The following is a 12678-nucleotide window of genomic DNA, read 5'->3' as shown; positions in this document are numbered from 1 at the left end:
ATATCTTCACAATTTGAACAGAGATCAAAAAATGATCCTATAATGCTCTTCTACCCTTTTTGTTGCGCTGGTGGTTTGTTCTTTGAGTAGTAGATATTGAGTGTTTTCTTACACTATGTTTAAATCAACAAATTTTTTCCAAATGAGAAAATTTTCGTAAAATCTATAAGGCTTGCACTTGCAAAGGAAAGTAGTCTAAGATGATGGTAGCAAGTAGAAAATCCAAATTTTAGTCCATAGACTGGCAATTTCTACCTAAAATAAATTTGTAGACTTTCTCTACCCAACAATCAAAAACACGCATCAATTATTAAAGTTTAATTAAAAAAATATAAAAAAGGGATCTATTCGTTCATTTCCCCTTCTTCTCCACCTTCATCAGCGCCTTTGATGTAGAGAATGTTGTTACACCGGATAAGAACTTGACCAATTGCAGTGGAAATCCCCTTTTCAAACTCTTCACATCCTTCCATCTGTAAATTAAAGACACGAAGCATGTTTAGCCTGGTTTAGCATACCAAGATTACTCATCCAATAAGCAAGATTGTTTAAATTGAATCAAACAGAGCAGAAAAGACACTGAATCACACACACGGAAAAAAAACATAATAAATAAAAGAATATTTACAAAATTATATTGGGCAAGAATTATCTGCTTAGCGATTAGCTTGACTTCTGCCTTGATTTTTATTATTAACGCGTTCAGATGATCTTGGTTTAAAATGCGAAAAATATTGTATGATTTTCTTAGTATTAAGTTATCGTAGATTTGGTTTACAGAAATACCTCCAATATCTCTATTTAAAACAAGATCTCTATTTGTGTTTTTTAATTTCGACTGCCACCCTAAAAAAAAAAAAAAAAAAAAAAAAAAACTGTGGTAAACCATTTACTCTGGGAATTCGAAATGCCTCGTCAAAGGGAACTAAATTAGTTGGCTGTTCAAAAACATGGAGGGCCAGGTCACAATCAAAATCTTCATTTTTATTTTCATATTTTAGAGGTTTATCTACTGAAACCGTGTGTTCATGTAGTCGTCTCTTCAGCTATTGATCTGCCAATATGAAATTTCCCACAAGAACACGGGACTATATAAAGGGTCAGTTTTATCGTTACCGGAATTGAAAAAAAAATCTATCATTAGTTCATTCTTGAAAGAAACAAAAAGCTTATGCTTCATCAACAATAATAATACTCACAGTTATCGCTTCTATCTATAATATTATTTTATCTTTCCGCTTCTTTCTATCTCCTGGCTGAAATTACTCTCTTTTTCTTGTTTATTTTTTCATTATATTTTCTCTTTTTTGGTCGAACGTCATATATGGCCAGTTTGGTCATTATTAGGACATACTTTTTACCCGGTCTCATACGTCTTTAGATAAAAGGGCCTTGATGGAACCATTTCCCCAAGATGAATTGAATGTAGATCAAGTCTTCCCAGGACATGATGGTAATTATAATAAATGGATTTTTGAGTCCCAATAGGTTTTTCTATTCTGCCCTCTTAAGTCTGTATAATCTTATTTGGACAAGTAAAAAGTTCCCAGATGCTTGGAAGATTGCCCGAGTATTTCCAGCTTTAAACCCTTCTTACCCATCTAGTGACCACTACCGACCTATATCTGTTTTGCCCGCCTTCAGTAAAGTCCCTAAAAGGCTTATCTTATCAAGAATCGAGTGGTTTTGCTGAAATTAGCTGAAAGCCTTATTCAAGAGGATATAAGATTAGTTCAAAGATTTTCTTCAGCTTTTGGTTTTCCAATTTCGATTAGCAAAACCAATGCCATTACACTTACTAATTGCTTAAGAGATTTTTTTCTAGTGAGATCTCATATTGCAACTCAGTGAAGCTACTTGGCCTATAAATAGATTCTAAAATGTTTTGGCATGTACATTGAAATCCACGATTATTTGGAGAATTTGTGTTCTCAAGAGACTAACTGAAAGTAAATGGGGATGCCACCTTAAAGTTATCTTGGATTGTTATAAATTATATATCCATTCTAATCATGAATATGGTATCCAGTTCTTCTCAGTTCGTCCTTCATCTGCATTTAAATCTCTGGAATCTTTACAAAATTCTGCTATTCGTCTGGGTTTGCACAAGCATACTCTGTGTCTAAATTAACACAATTGTCTGCTTTGGTCTCCCTAAGTAAAAGAGCATCCTGTCAAAGGAAGAAATACTTCTCCCGAATCTGAGCTTATGGAAGCAAGCATGTTGTGTATAAACATACCTTTGCTTTAAAGGCAGCTTGCACTAATCCTCATCTTGGGGTCCAAGTTCACAGTTGGACCTCCAGTTTGAACTGGAGGTCCCAAGTGGGAGTCAGTATTCCCTTTTATGCATATCCCTTTACTGACACTCCGCATTTGGAAATGTGTCCACCTATTTGTCAAGAAGAACTTATTCCAATCAATGAAAACCTAATTCTCAATTATGATACTCAGACTATTCTGGCTGAACAGATTTCGAAGTTGTACCCTAATCACAAGAAAATCTATTCAGATGGATCTCTCCAGGGTGAAAGAGCTGGAGCAGGAGTATGCATTCCATCTCTGGACCTTAACCTTTATTCACCCCTTCCTTTGGAATCTTTCATTTTGTCCGCTGAATTGTGTGCCATTCGCCTGGTCCTAGATGTTCTTCTAAATTATAACATCATAGATGAGATTATTCTTTGCCTTTCGGACTCAAAATCGGCAATACTATTGCTCTATTAATAGAATTGACAATAATAAGGACTTACTCAATATTAGAAGACAGCTTCTGCACCTTCAGTCCAAAGGCAACCAGATTCATTTCTAACATGTTCTAAGCCATAAAGGCATCAAATATAATGATACTGCTGATTTACAAGCAGCCAATGTTTCTTTGTTAAACCCAAGCCCTCCCTCTGACCTCAATTCACGAGGCATTATTAGGCAAAGATCTAATGTTAATCAAAGAAAATTGATTTTTATCTCCTTTTCATATTAGATTACACACAGTGCTCTATTACCGTCTGAAATCATGTGCCCTTCTTCTCAATAGTTTTTTATTTTATTGGAAGTTGCATCCCTCCCCTCTATGCCATGTCTACTTATCAACCAATGAAGCTATCCAGCATGTCTTATTTGATTGTCAGCCACTGAGTGTGGAGGCTATTTCCCTTAAGCGCCTCTGCTACATGGCTAATATACCGAATATTTACACTGTAATCCTGAATTCTAACCTGCCTTGGCACGTTGATAGAAAGATTGTTAAGGCTTCTATTGATACCTTAAAGAAGAGATAAATTGATTAGTGATTACTAATGCATAGTGAAGACAATAAACAAGGGGTTATTTACCATTTGTTTTGGAGTTTGCAGAAGAGCGGAAGCGAGTGGGAAGAACCGTATTGGTACCGACCGGCCTATAGGCCTTAAACTGCTGGGGATAGGTAGCTCAAGTACCTACAATTCCCAAAACATATCAATACACTAACAAAAAAAAACATCAATATTAGTCTTTCCACTTCTTTTTGTCTCCTGGCTGAAATTACTCTCTTTCTCTTGGTTATTTTTTCATTATATTTTTTTTTGTCCAACGTCGTATATAGCCAGTGTGGACTTAGGACAAAATAACAAACAAAGAATAGATGTGTATTAAAGCTCATGCTCAAATGTGATGAATCTTATGAATATAAGTATATAGTATCAGGTTAAGCAAAAAAAACATGCATATCAAATTTATGTATTTTAGTTTCTTTTTTTTTTAATATCAAGTAGTCCTAAAAAAGCCTTACCTCGACTAGAAATCCTCTAGCATTACTAGCAAACTAGAGTACATCTTGAGCAATGTTGCCTATCTACATTGGTAAACTTTTTTTTTCCATTTTCCAAAAATGGTACAGTTCTCTGAAACAATACTACTTTTTGGTATGATACTTATTTCCAAACAGGTTTGAATTTCAATAAGTATTTCCGTTTTTGGATTAAACACTTTAAAAAGATCAGAGAATACAAAACGATTTAATTTTTAAATGTTGGAGACACTACTTGATAAAAAAGAAGTTTTTATTTTAAAATGTTAGAAACAGAGCTTGAGGCAAAGAAAGCGTAAATATTAGTGGTAATTATTATTCAAAGTGCTTTACTCTCATGGAATGACAAGTTGAAGCTGTAAAATCGTTTTATTTTTCATTTCTGTATTTGGACTGTGAAATGGCGTTTAATACTAAAAAGAAACCCATTGAGCTAGGTTAATGAAACTTCGAGAAACAAGCTCAAACATTAATTTCTGAAATCCCTGAAATTTTGATGGATATAGCTAAACTACTTCCTTGAAAAAACTGAAGAGCATAGCATCCAGAAAGTGACTGTTTAAACTACTGAACTGCATACAGCACAGTCCCATACAAGTGGTAAACCATTTACCATACTTGAAGTAAAATACAGAAGTCACTAAAGTAAAAGAAAGGTCTTGGGTGTCTCTGCAGTTTTGCAGCAGAATATTGGACACTTTCTGCTGAATTCTATTTTCTTTTCAATATTTACAGTTCATTCATTAAATTTGCAGCTTTTCTTAGCAAAGGAAAGTAACCATTAGAAAGCAAATTTCTTATTTTTAATATAGCATCAAACTAGGATTTTGGGAGCTACTAACCTAACTTCTTTGTGATCTACATGCCTTTGAAGAAGGCAAGTTTTATTAGCTTAGCTGATGTCAAACCGTACAAGATTCTCAATAACTATGTCTTGCTTTCTTCTGCAAGACAAGAGAGTGTGCATTGAGGAGACTGCCAAAACATCTGGCATATGCAGGTGTTGCACATAACAGTACTTATACCCATTTTCTTGAACTATTCTACTGATAAAATAGTATGAAATCCCAAAATTTTATCTTAAGGGTAGAGGTCATAAAAAAAAACTTTCACAATAACTATTGTATTGTTATAGGACTTTCATAACTGAGCAAGAACTAAAAGCACCCTATTTTTTATACCTGAACATTCATGTATCCATCAACTGAAACAAGGTAACCTTTGTACTCCTGTCCCCACTTCAGCTTGCAGATTACCATCTTCCCAACCAGGGAGTTGATGAAAGGCTTTGGGTTAACAGGCATTGAACTCTGAAACAGTAAATGTATATCAAATTAGAAAAGAAAGTACTTGAAAACTAGGACAGTCATTTTGGCAAGGGAATGTAAGTAAGGTTAGTCTACAAGAGTTGGGCAAGTGATAGTTCTTGGCTTAAAATTATCTGAAATGATCTCCCTGCTCAGTATAGAGTATATAAAATGCACATCCCTTAATTTCATTCACAAACCATAGGTGCACTTTCATGTCATTCATAGCAATACAATATGATTGTATTTTGGTAAATGGTCGAGGGAAAACAATCACCCCCCCCCCAATCTTTGAACTTCAAAAATAAGAGTAGGTCAAGTAAATAAAATTTCAGGAAACAGCTCAGATAGCAATTATTAAAAACCTGAAAAATTTTGTTCTAGACATAAGTATTTTCTACAAAATACAAAAGAATCTAACTGGAAATCAATTGTTTATCCTAAGCAAGATTTAGACAAAGGATAATATGATCTAGGCAGGAGTAAAAGATAAATCTTTGATTATGAAAATTTATTTACCAAATGTTAATAAGTCAAGATTGAAAACCATTTTAACCTTCTTCTTAACAGAGAAAAAATCCACACAAGAAAGTTTAATCACTTCATTGTTGATTTGCTAATAAACTGCTCAATTAGTCAATTGTTAAGTTAAATAGTAATCTCATTTATCAGGGCTGGGGGAAAAATTATGCAATTCTTGGGGATGTTAGAGAAGGCTACTGTAGACTCACGGTGGGATATCCAATCATTTTCCCATTCCTTTGGCTTGTTATATGAGTTTGATTAAAAAAATAAAGTACATGTTTCCACCATTATAATATCATTTTACTAGCACTCTTATGTATGTGCTAGATATCAAAAGAAAATGCATTTTTTTTGCAGTAAAACTCATCTGTAGTATTTGGGGGGGGGGGCTGGTAAATATTTACTGATGACATCTGTTTTCAGGCAATTAAAAATGAGATGACAATATTATTTATATTGAAGCAGTAAATTTTCAAAATCTTGGTATTCACACATGTCAACCCTACTTTCAGTGCCTGGTAGCTGGTACGCTACCTTACCAAAGAAAATAGCGGCCAAAAAGTAAGGATTTACAGTAGAATCTCCATAACACCAAGTAATTATATTCTGAAAAAAACAGCAAGCTTTTGGGTAATCTTGGTGATTTTTTTTCTGGAATAAATATTACAATAACAAAAGAGCAATACTACTGATTCCTCCTATTTAACACTTTTTTCTAGTAAAGATGCAGATCAAAAGCACATTTGAAGGAAACCCTAAAAAATTGTGGGTAAAAGAATTCTTAGATTGCTCCTAGTTACAATTTAAGGTAATCTCGTATCAATAGTTAGTCCATAACACCAAGTAATGATATTCTGAAAATCTGAAAACTACTTAAAGAAATCATAAATACTTATGCAATCCATCCCTAAAGGGAAACATTGAGTAGCTAAGAAGAAGATGAACAACCCAAATTATGCATCTTTTTACATTTTCTAAATATACAAACTGCTTTTTGACCCATTAAAGTCCCCTAAAATCAGTTTCATAGCTAGGGGGCAAGAGAGGACAGCTGTCTGCAGGTGTAGCCCCTGATGGGGCACCAAACTGAATTTATTATATTTTGTTTACTTCTATTGCGATAGTGATGGTAGGGGTTGTAAAACCAGTATTGTCCCCAGGCACAAAACCTAAACTACACCTCTACTTAAAAGGTGACCACCACCAGAAATGGGTAAAAAAACTGGTTAGAAAAATAACTTTTGTTTATAAAGCAGTTTTTCAAAAGTGAAATATTCCAGTGGCACTTATTTATAACAATTTAAGTCTATATTTTCTTAAAATCTGCATAAAATGGTTTATTTCAGGAGTAATAGTAACATTAAAATAGCAATCAAATAAATGAAGAAAACTAAAAGCTGGCAACTTCCAAGAAATTTTCAAAAAACTATTCAGCTACTACTGCTTTGTGCAAGAGATGGAGATATTCAGTCGTATGATACTTACATCTATAGAAAGAGTTTTTTTTTTATTGAACATAACTACAGTTATTGTTTTGAAGTTCTAGAAAGCCCAATTCCCAAAAATATTTTTTACTTTCTAATTTATTTCCTAACATGTCTGCTTGGAAAACATTAAAAATCAGCTAAAAGGAAACATAATTTGACAATTTTTCTGTTGTACAAACTACTGTAAATCAAAATTTTGCTAGCACAGGAAACGTATTTTTTATGATGTTTCTTAGATTTGCAAAATGATTTTCAATGTAGTAAATTCCCTTAAAGGCTCAAAATAGAATGTGAAGGAAGCCAAAAATAGGCCTATATTTGAAAAGAGTCTAAGAAGGTGCATCTTGTTAAATATTCACCTTCTTCTTTCTCATTTCAGTTTCAAAATTCAACATTGTACCTTGAAAAAGTATACAACTTTACTTTACCTGTTTGAATACAATAATTACTTTTCTTGCAAATTCAATTTTAAGTCCTTTTGCAACCTTTGTAAATAATGATTTTATTTTATATCTTTAGGACATAAAAATGACTTATAACATTTGTTTCAAACTTACTATTTCATAATCAATCAATTCTGTAAAATATGTACAATTCACAACATTGGCTTGTCAAGATTGATTTGAAAAAAAAAAAAATAAAAATAAAAATCAGAACAAATTTGCCATGTTTTCTTCTTATTCTGTTAGGCTGCTTAAAAACTGCTGTTTCACCTATATATTGAAAAAAAAAAAAAAAAATCAAAGCTGATGGTAGAACCATGGCAGATGGGAAAACAGAAAAATTGTTTTGAATTTTAGTAACATTCTAGTTTAGCTACTTTTGGCTATCTTGGAAAGGGGTAAGGTTGGAAAAAGAAACTTTCAGGGGTGAGTTTACTGACTAAAGTTTGTCCTGGAAAGGTATTTTGAAATATCTACCTCAACTCCTTCTCTCTTTAGGGGGGGGGGGGGGGGGGCAGTGACCTTTGACGACCTTTAAATATCATTGTGTTAAAAGGGAAGCCTTGCAAAACAGATCTTCTGTTTAAATGAAGTACAGCAGAACTGTTTTCATCTCTAGAACTTTGCTTAATCCTAGTTTATGAGGTTTCAAAGGTCTTCAAATATATTTACTAAATTTAGAAAAAAAAAAAAACATTGATCTAGTTTAAAATTCAACTCAAATAATAGGAATTGCATTTTCAGAGCTGAAACCAGAGAAAAAGAAAGTTATAACTTGAAATTAAGGTAGGCTAAAATATTGTTTTGCCAAATTCAATAAGTCTAAGACTTGGAAATTAGAAGAAGGTTAACATAGAAGCTTGGCAATACCTCCCTAGAGCATGTCTTTGGCCCTGGATTCATTACTGAAAGTTTCATTTTCCTAGCCTGACCCCTTTCAAAGATAACAAAAAGTAGCTAAACTAGAATTTTACCTGAATTTATTTTTTTAACTTAATTGTTACAAATCAATGCTTGCAGATTTCATGGCTTTTACAAAATGGATTTAATAATGAAATATTAAGTTAAAAACCTATGTTTTAATTCTTTTTATACCAAAAACATAGAACAAAATTATCCATTGGTACTTGTCTATTATATAAAACATAATTGAGAAGCAAAGTTTGGTGACAATAAAATATGATGAAAAAGAATACTTTATTAGCAAAATTATGAAGGTCATTTGTGAGCTCAGTATCAGCTGAAATTAAATTGGGAGCTTCAGCATCATTTGACCATCTCAAAGACAAAGAAAAGTTCATTTTTAACATGATTCTGGAACTAGTTCATTTTAGTTCATTATTAACAGAATTCTTGAGGACACTGGTTAGTCTGCTTTGACTAGTGATAGAATATAGTGTCTCACCATGGATATTCAAATTAATATTTGGGTTTTGCCAAGGACCAAAGAACATGCACTTATATTTTCCCAAGATAAGCAGTAATAAGCAGGTTTCACTCACTTGAAAGTGAACTGTAAAAATAATTTTGTCAACCAAGAAACCAGTAAATATTTTGCAGTTTATATAATTGACTTGCCAATTAAGTGAATATACCACTCAATGCCTTTTTCATGTTTTTTACAAATATAATAATTGTTTCTATTGCAAATTCCAACTTAAGCACTTTTTGACCTAATCTAACCTAACTAACCCAACCTAATCTAACTATAAATAATTTTTGCACTGAAAAAACACAGTATTATTTGTAGAAAACAACCAAAAACAAATACTTTAATTGAAAATTTGGTGTCAAGGAAGAAGAAAATGGCATGAACAGCAAGATAAAAATTTTGTTTATCCAACTTAATTGTGGAAAATCAGTGCTTGTGGATTATACAGCATTAAAAAATGTATTTATAATGAAACAGTAAGTTTGAGACCAATGTTTTAAGTCTTTTTTTATGCCCTATATTGTGGTTATTTTAAAGAGCTCAAAAAGTGCTTAAATTTGAAATGGTGATATAAGTAATTATTATATTTGTAAAGAACATAAAAAAGGCATCAAGTGGTATGTTCACTTTATTGGTAGCCTAAGTCAATTAGGCTATATAAACTGCAAGATATTTACCCAGAAACCTGGACCTCTACCTAAAAAGTAGAGGGAATGTGGGGTTCCACAAAGTGGAGGAACAAACAACAACAATGTACATCCTGTCATCATTTATATTCATGCTTAGTAGAGTATATGTGGCAGACCACAGTAAAGGCAGAAGGCCAAGTTCATTTTAATGCAGTTCTTGAGGACATTTCTGCATTCTGGATTGGAAGCATATTTTGAAGTTGTAGTTCTGACAATTTGCTAATAAAGTATTCTATTATCATATCTTTTTTGTTATTATTAATGGAACTTTACTTCTCAAGTGTGTTTTATAGTAATAGATAAGGGTAAATTTATAGCAAACCATATAACTGGCTTTTGTATAAAGAAAATATACCACTCAATGCCTTTTTTTGTGCTCTTTACAAATATAATAATTGCTTCTACCTTAAACTGATATTTAAGCACTTTTTTAGCTCTTAAAAATGACAAATTTTCAAAAAGTTATGACAGTTCATAGAACTAACTTACCAATAAAGTAAACATACCAGTTGATGCCTTTTTTATGTTCTTTATGAATATAATAGTCACTTCTACCACAATTTCAAATTTAAGCACTTTTTAAGCTCTTAAAAATGATGAATTTTCAATTAAAGTACAAAGTATCTGTTGTTTCTGACAAAATAATACTATATTTTCTCTGCATTATTTTTGACAAAATAATACTACATTTTCTCAGTGCAAAGAAGAAAATGCCATAACATTGGTAAAATTAATTTATCCAAATTATTGTTGGAAAATCAGTGGTTGTGGATTTTACAACATTAAAAAAACGGATTTATAATGAAACAGTAAGTTTAAGATCAATGTTTTAAAGTTTGAGACAAATATTTTTGGTCTTTTTTATACTCCATATTTAGGTCATTTTTAAGAGCTCAAAAACTGCTTAAATCTGAATTTGAGGTAGAAGCAATTATTATATTCATAAATAGCATAAAAAAGGTATCAAGTGGTATATTCACTTAATACAAAAGCCAGTCATATGGTTTGCTATAATTTTACCTAGACAAGTAGCCTATAATAGAAATTAACCAAATTTCACTTCTTGAGTGTTTCATATAATAGACAAGTAGTCTACCTATCCATTTTCAAGGGTCCAAAACAGGCTTAAAGAAAAACAATTAGGCCTAGGCCTACTATATTCAGGAAGAGCATAAAAATAGCACTTAGTGGCATGTTCACTTTATTTGTAGGTGAATTATGTGAACTCCTCAATATTTACCAAGAATTTTACAGCAGAGAATAGCCTAGACTACAGCTGAAGTAGCAAAGAAAAGAGCAACATTAACCCCATTGTAAAACATAATAGGAATGAACAAAGTCGAATGGATGGAAAGCAAAGAGGCATTATTTTTTCTTAAATTGCTGATTTTGATATTTTTAAACTAGCCATGTCACAGTTTTGATGGAAAATAGTCTATGCCCAAAGGTTCGCCTTAGTACATCAGCTAGACGAAGTTTGGTTTTTTAATAAAATATATTAGATTAAAAAAAACTTACAGTCATGTTGATTGGAAATGAGAGTGGTAGGCTACAATGAGAGATCAATGAAATTCAAGTTCGAATCGCTGAATCAGCAAACCTAACAGCGGGTCAGAAATTCTTCCTTTCCTGGCACACAGCGCAATAACAGCGTTGTCGCTCAATTCAAGGTAATTTGCGAAATTTAACTATTCATGGTTTACAACTACCTAGTGAAGAACAAACCACGATCCATAGCAACGGATAAATTTCGTCAAAATCCTGGCGAGGGTAAAGTTGGAGCTAATTTCCCAAATCAAGTGAGCCATATAATACCACAAAAGAAAAAATATACTACAGAAAACTGACAAGTTTCTGCGGATGCTTGAATTATTAAGGCTTATCTTAGTTTTGTCAAGACTTTTTGCTGGGGGGGGGGGTTACTGACAACTTGGGGATGTCGTTTAAAGAACCTGTGGTGAATAAATTGTCATTTTTAGCTGCTTCATGACTGGCAACTATAATCTCGATTAGTTTTAATAGCAAAAGTTTGTTACGAAAAAGAACAAATTGTAATTCCAAAAATAGCCCGTAGCACCTAAAAAAATGGCTTTCGACCGAAACAAAAAGTTGACCTTTAGAATTATCATTGCCAAAAACCCTGCTTAGGAAAACTAGTCTCCTCTGGCTTGAACAACAGGGAAATTCCTTTTTTCACGTGGGTAGGAATGATGTGTCCTCTTTTTCATTTTTATTGTCATTGGGGTACTAGAACATCATAAATGACTGTTTAGCAGTTCATTTGAAAGAAAACCTCTATATCAAATAAGTTTCGGAATTAATTGAACAGAATTTTGAATTATAATTAAATTTTTCACAAAAAAAGTCGTCGATTGCAATATTATTCTATATGAGGTAAAATAATATATTTTAGTCAATGTAGTGCGTGGTTACTTCGGTGTCGATGTTTACTATATCCGGCTAAAAAAAAGCCAAAGGATTTTCCTACTAAGCATATTTTTCTCCCTCGCCCCCAACATTTCCGTGAATTAACAGGATTAGCTAGAGTGGACTTGTTAAATAGCGATTTATCTCGCATGTGTTTTTTTGCCAAAGGATTAAGATCTATTTATTTTTCACCTTTTCATCTCTTCTTATTTTAGATTTACTTTTACTTTCCAATTTTAATTTCAATCAAAGTTTTAATAAATCAAAACTATACTAACTTTAAGATTGTTTACTTTTGTCGTCCTTTAAAATTGAACCTTTATTGTATGACAATTTATACGAAAGTAGCTCCCTTGTCTAAGAAGTGTTTTCCTTGTTCCTTAATACATCATAAAAAAAAGTACTAAAAGGATTGAGACCTTCACGGAAAGAACGAAAAGTGAAGTTCTGAGCAGAGTGGGAATTTTCATTGTCTGAGGGAGGCATTTTCTGAGCTTGCCTTGGTTACAGTTTTTTTTTTAAATTATTGAATTGCATCAAATATTATTACTGCAGTGATATGCAGAAAACCAACGAAT

At 32.5% G+C, this 12678-nt stretch overlaps 1 protein-coding gene across 1 annotated transcript; it reads right to left on the bottom strand.

Annotated features, from left to right (window-relative positions):
* Window positions 1-303: 303 nt before the first annotated feature.
* LOC136026388 (small nuclear ribonucleoprotein F-like) lies at window positions 304-11332 on the bottom strand. Its single transcript, XM_065702941.1, has 3 exons — window positions 11192-11332; window positions 4972-5100; window positions 304-473 (listed from the first exon to the last, which is right to left on the bottom strand). The coding sequence occupies exons 1-3, from the start codon at window positions 11195-11197 to the stop codon at window positions 345-347; spliced, it is 264 nt and encodes an 87-aa protein (XP_065559013.1). The 5' UTR covers window positions 11198-11332; the 3' UTR covers window positions 304-344.
* Between the last annotated feature and the right edge of the window lie 1346 nt (window positions 11333-12678).

This window comes from Artemia franciscana, chromosome 4 (genome assembly GCF_032884065.1).
Source record: "Artemia franciscana chromosome 4, ASM3288406v1, whole genome shotgun sequence".
Lineage (NCBI taxonomy): Eukaryota > Metazoa > Arthropoda > Branchiopoda > Anostraca > Artemiidae > Artemia > Artemia franciscana.
This window is presented reverse-complemented; position numbering and strand designations above follow the sequence as displayed.

Bases quoted from the DNA above. Each gene is read 5' to 3' on its own strand.
- LOC136026388 (XM_065702941.1), bottom strand. The intron at 474-4,971 runs GTATAAAAAATA...TTTAATTTACAG, and splicing joins ATGGATACATGAATGTTCAG to ATGGAAGGATGTGAAGAGTT.